A 4,727-nucleotide genomic window follows, 5' to 3' on the forward strand; every position below is an offset into this window, starting at 1 on the left:
CAGTGGATGCTGTCTCCATCTTATATATTTCTAGCAAAAAATATTTTAGGACCATTAGAAGACAAAATGAGGGTTCCTCCTTACCAATATCTTATTCCATTTTTCCTCAAATTTCTCATTCATCATTGCTGTTGCTTCGATCAATGAATTGAAGGTATATACATCACCTGTAAAAGAAAAAACTACTTTAACAAAATTTGAGGTTGAAGATTAACCCCTAAAGGCGAAGTGGTCATGCACATGTGGTTCTTGGCTTATGACGTAACCACAAAACTAGAAAACCACGCTCTTTTCTGGATCTCTACTCTTGCTTCAATCACCCGTTCTGTAGGTAAAGATTAAAAGCGAGCTAATGATTGAGGCAACATCCAAAGATTTTACAGATTCTTGAGAGAAAGGAAAAAAAAAAAGGAGGGAGTAGAGTTCACCAAACACACTTACCATGGAGTCTGTTGTTTAATAATTCAGTGTACAAGTTTAATGCCTGCACAGGAGCTCGGTGCTGGAAGAGGGAAAAAACAAAAATTAAGCATCATCAAATGCATTAATTTAAGAAATATTTGCACATTTCCTGTTCTAGGGTTTAGGAATATAGTGGTAAACAAAACACAAGAGGTGCCATTTCTCATAAAGCTTATGCTCTAGTGCAGTGGTTCTTTACCAAGGGCAATTTGCTTCCCAGGTGACATTCGGTAATGCCTGTAGATGTTTTTAGTTGTCATGAGAGAGGGGTGGGGAGGATGTACTACTGGCATTCCATGGGCAGAGGCCAGAGCACTGCTAAACATCGCACGATACACTGGTAGTCCTCACAACAGATAATCTGGCCCAATTATCAACAGTTCTGAGGCTGAGACATCCTGATTTAATAGAAATTAAAGATACAAATATAAAAACAAAACGAATGTTACCTTTACCATTCCTCGAATCATTGTGCAGTAGGAATGTGCGTTTTTCTCCGGCATTAGAGCAAAGATTCTCTCAGCATTGTTTTTTGCTCTAGACACAAAAGAGTAAGTGTGAACCAGGGGAGAAAGAAAAAGCCAAACACAATTTATTGAGAACTTACAATGTTCCAGGCACCGTTCCGAGCACTTTATGCATATAATTTCAAATAATTCTCACTACCCAGAGAGGGAGATACGGTTATCATCATTTTGAAAATGACAAAAACTGAGGCTCAAAGAGCTTCAGTTGTCCAAGGCTTTGTAGTTAGGTGGCAGAACCAAGGACTAAAAAGGGAATTTTTATGAACAAGTAATATATAGTCATGTGCCACATAACGATATTTCAGTCAGTGACAGACAGCATACATGACAGTGGTCACAAAAAATTGGAATGAAGCTGAAAAATTCCTATCGCCTAGTGACATGCATTACTCCTACTTCTGTGGTGATGCTGGTGTGAACAAGTCTACTATGCTGCTAGCTGGATCAAAGTAAAGCATATATAATTACAGCAGCAGGCTGTACTGTCTAGGTTTGTGTATGTACATGTACACTCTACAATGTTTACACAAGGCTGAAAGTACCTAATGAGGCAGTTCTCAGACTGTATCCCTGCTGTTCAGTGGCGCATGACCACATACTCAAAGTATTAAATAAAAAGCAACCTGTACCACGGGGTCCACAGCGAAGTTTCTCCATCTGCCTTCATCAGATATGATACCCAGGCAACCACAAACCTGCAGTTTCTCCTGAATCCTTTGTCCTATTCTAGCACATGTACATGTTCACATTCTACCTAGTGTACTACTCTTTTTCTTAAAAATCACTTCAAAGAAGACTTCAGATATCAAAGGTTGCTTTCTTTCCCAGATATCCACATGAAATACCTTTCTTTTATTTAGACCCTTCTAGTCAGTTAATGTAAATCCTCAAATGTTAGTTAAATGTTATTCACCTTTTGTTTGGAAGTGCTGAATATTTTGCTTGCTGGCCAGTAGTCTTAACTTAGAAGAACTACACTCTAGTATATATGCATTCTTACCTCAACGAGAATATTGAATCTTTTGAAATTAGAGGTATATGTTGCAAGCTGAAACTACTGACAAACTACCAAAGGAACTACATACCCTGTGGAGGTTACATGGAGTTAAATGGGGGAGAAAAAATTAAGTGCCAATGTTGTACTGCTGGTTAGAGGTAAAGATCTTACGAAAACAGGTCAAAATGCACATGAATACCAATCATGATATTTATACTATACACTAAAAACAAATTAGTTTAGAATACTAAAGGATCATATCTTGTTTAGGAGGTGATGGACAACATTCCACACACTATATAGAACCGTAACATAAGGTTCTAATTATGTGTAACATACCTCCAAGTAACTCCAAACTGATGACCAATTTTCTTCTTAGATTTCTCACTGTTTTCCTCTGTGGCCTCTTCCTGCAATGAACCATCGCCAACAGAAATAAAACAAAAGATGACAATAGAATGTATCTCCTAGTTAAAACTATTCAAAATCAGGAAGGCAAAGGAAACTTCAGAAAAATAAAGAAAATACCACTTATCAGTGTCTTTCCATACCCAGGGAGACCTACACTAGTACTCTCAATCACCACACACCACCATTACCATAATCCATAGGTCCCCAACCCCTGGGACTGGTCTGCAGCCTGTTAGGAACTGGGCCGCACATCTGTATTTGTGGCCGCTCTCCAGCAACTAGCATTGCCGCCTCGGCTCCACCACAGATCATAAGGCATTAGATTCGCATAGGAGCACCAGTCCCCGGCACCAAAATGGCTGGGGACTGCTACCATAACTCAAATCACCCACTATTGGATATCGTTTGTTTTCAACATTTTTGCAATTATAAGTATGAATTATTAGGAAAAAGGCCTTATTAACATCTTTGTTCACATAAGCCAAAGTTTCCTTGGGATCTTTTTCCAGAAGTCAAATACTGCTTTGATTGAGAGAGATCAGTATCAACAGGCTATCCCGTGGCACGATACTGTTCTGTACCCCCAGCAGTGTGCTCACTCCACTCTGCTCATGTATGTATAAATTTCTGAAGGCGCTGGAGCCAGGGGGTCTTTACCTGTCTGTTACTCATTATGCTGTCATTATAAGTAACACCAACATATGGGCCTGCCTGAACATTTCTTGTCAAAGCTTTTCCTACATGGGGTAGGCAAAGTCGAAATATTTTTTTAAAAGGGAAGGGTTAAATTGTTTAAATCTCTCTTCTTCTGCACTTTTTATCAAAGCTACCGTACCACCCACACCTCAGAACAAATCTATATCACCCTAACATACGACACAATAACCTGCCTGACTTTGAAGTGTTGCTACCAAAAGAAACTTAAAAAATTATCACCAAAGCCCTTACCAAATCTTCTGATTTTTCCTTTTGTTGAAAACGATAATCAGTGGAGGGTTCTTGGTCACCATAGTAACACAACAAATCCAAGAGACTATTAGTTGTTTCCAGAGATACAGTGGTTCCTATGGGTAGAAGAAAAAAAGGGCCAAAAACCTTGAAACATCAAAGATTTAAAGCCCATTAGATAAAAAGGCTTCAATTCTTCTATAAGCCGTAGTTTTCAGTATCATCCACTATTTCTACAAATGCAAGCAGAACTATTTCACTTGGATCCAGGCCCTCACCTGCCCAGAAATAACAGCTTAAATGTCTACTTATAATAGCCTTTAAAAAATCGTTGCTCAAAACATTATGCTCCAATCTTGACAATTAAGAAGCACAGAAGGAAACAGAAAAACATGGATATAAATTTAGTGTTTTAAATGAAGTCACTGTATTTTTCTAAAGAAAATATACTGAAAATAAAAATGCCCAGGAAATTTAAAAGGTCTGAAAAGAGTACAGCAGAGTGGATAGGACATCTGACTATCTCAGAACTATGACCCTGAAAAATCACTTAATAATTAGTTAATGTTAACTAAATATTAATACTCATATTACACAATATGAAATTATGTTATTAAATGACCATGGAATATGTATTATATATAAATAACATCAATATGTAATTATAGGATACACAATTATATAATCTATAATTATCATATATGTGGATGATACACTGTCTTTAGAAATGTTTACTGAATATCTTCATGTGTTTTTACCATGCAGCATGTAAAACTAGAGGAAAACAAATCTTAGCACTAAGAACTCTGTTAATACAGACTTAGCAGATATTTGTCCTATTCAACAAGCAGATGGAGAAGCCTCCCTAAACGATAATCTGCATCAGTAATTCATTGGTACACTGAATGTTATAACAGGCTATATATACAAATTCTCAAATCAAACATAGCTTTCTAAAATGTTTCTTGTGTTCAAGGCTGTATTGAGTGATTCAGTGCAGTTTCTATCTCTTCTACGTTTGGTTGATTTTTATACTAAATCACTGTACTCCAGATTCCATAAACTTAAAACAATACTGCTGCTTTTGACATTACTATAGCTACATTCTCATGGTGATTACAAGCCATGCTATCTGGCTCTATATTCCTGGAGGGTCATTCATCCAGATTAAATTCAGAGAGCCACAGGATTTGAGAGACAGAAGCTCAGAGGAATCAAGTGACTTTTCCAAGGCCATGGAGCTAATCAGTGTCAGAACTAAAACCAGTATCTGTCCAAGCCTCTGATCCAATTATTTAGTGCTTATTCATTTTTAAACATTTCTTTGTTTTATATCTTCCAAACAAACTTAAAGAGCACAAGAAATATGAATATATTATGTA

At 37.1% G+C, this 4,727-nt stretch overlaps 1 protein-coding gene across 4 annotated transcripts in view; it reads right to left on the minus strand.

Annotated features, from left to right (window-relative positions):
- The window catches only part of PTCD3 (pentatricopeptide repeat domain 3), a 33,839-nt gene that overhangs the window by 11,842 nt on the left and 17,270 nt on the right, over positions 1 to 4,727 (minus strand). For all 4 annotated transcript variants that reach the window (XM_023536406.1, XM_011369807.2, XM_023536404.1 and 1 more), the window contains exons 9-12: positions 2,326 to 2,396; positions 912 to 999; positions 442 to 502; positions 85 to 167 (exon numbers count right to left, since the gene is read on the minus strand). In XM_023536406.1, coding sequence (XP_023392174.1) covers positions 85 to 167; positions 442 to 502; positions 912 to 999; positions 2,326 to 2,396 — 303 coding nt within the window. The remainder of the gene's footprint in view (positions 1 to 84; positions 168 to 441; positions 503 to 911; positions 1,000 to 2,325; positions 2,397 to 4,727) is intronic.

The sequence above is a fragment of the Pteropus vampyrus genome, unplaced genomic scaffold (genome assembly GCF_000151845.1).
Source record: "Pteropus vampyrus isolate Shadow unplaced genomic scaffold, Pvam_2.0 Scaffold156, whole genome shotgun sequence".
NCBI classification, from domain to species: Eukaryota; Metazoa; Chordata; class Mammalia; order Chiroptera; family Pteropodidae; genus Pteropus; species Pteropus vampyrus.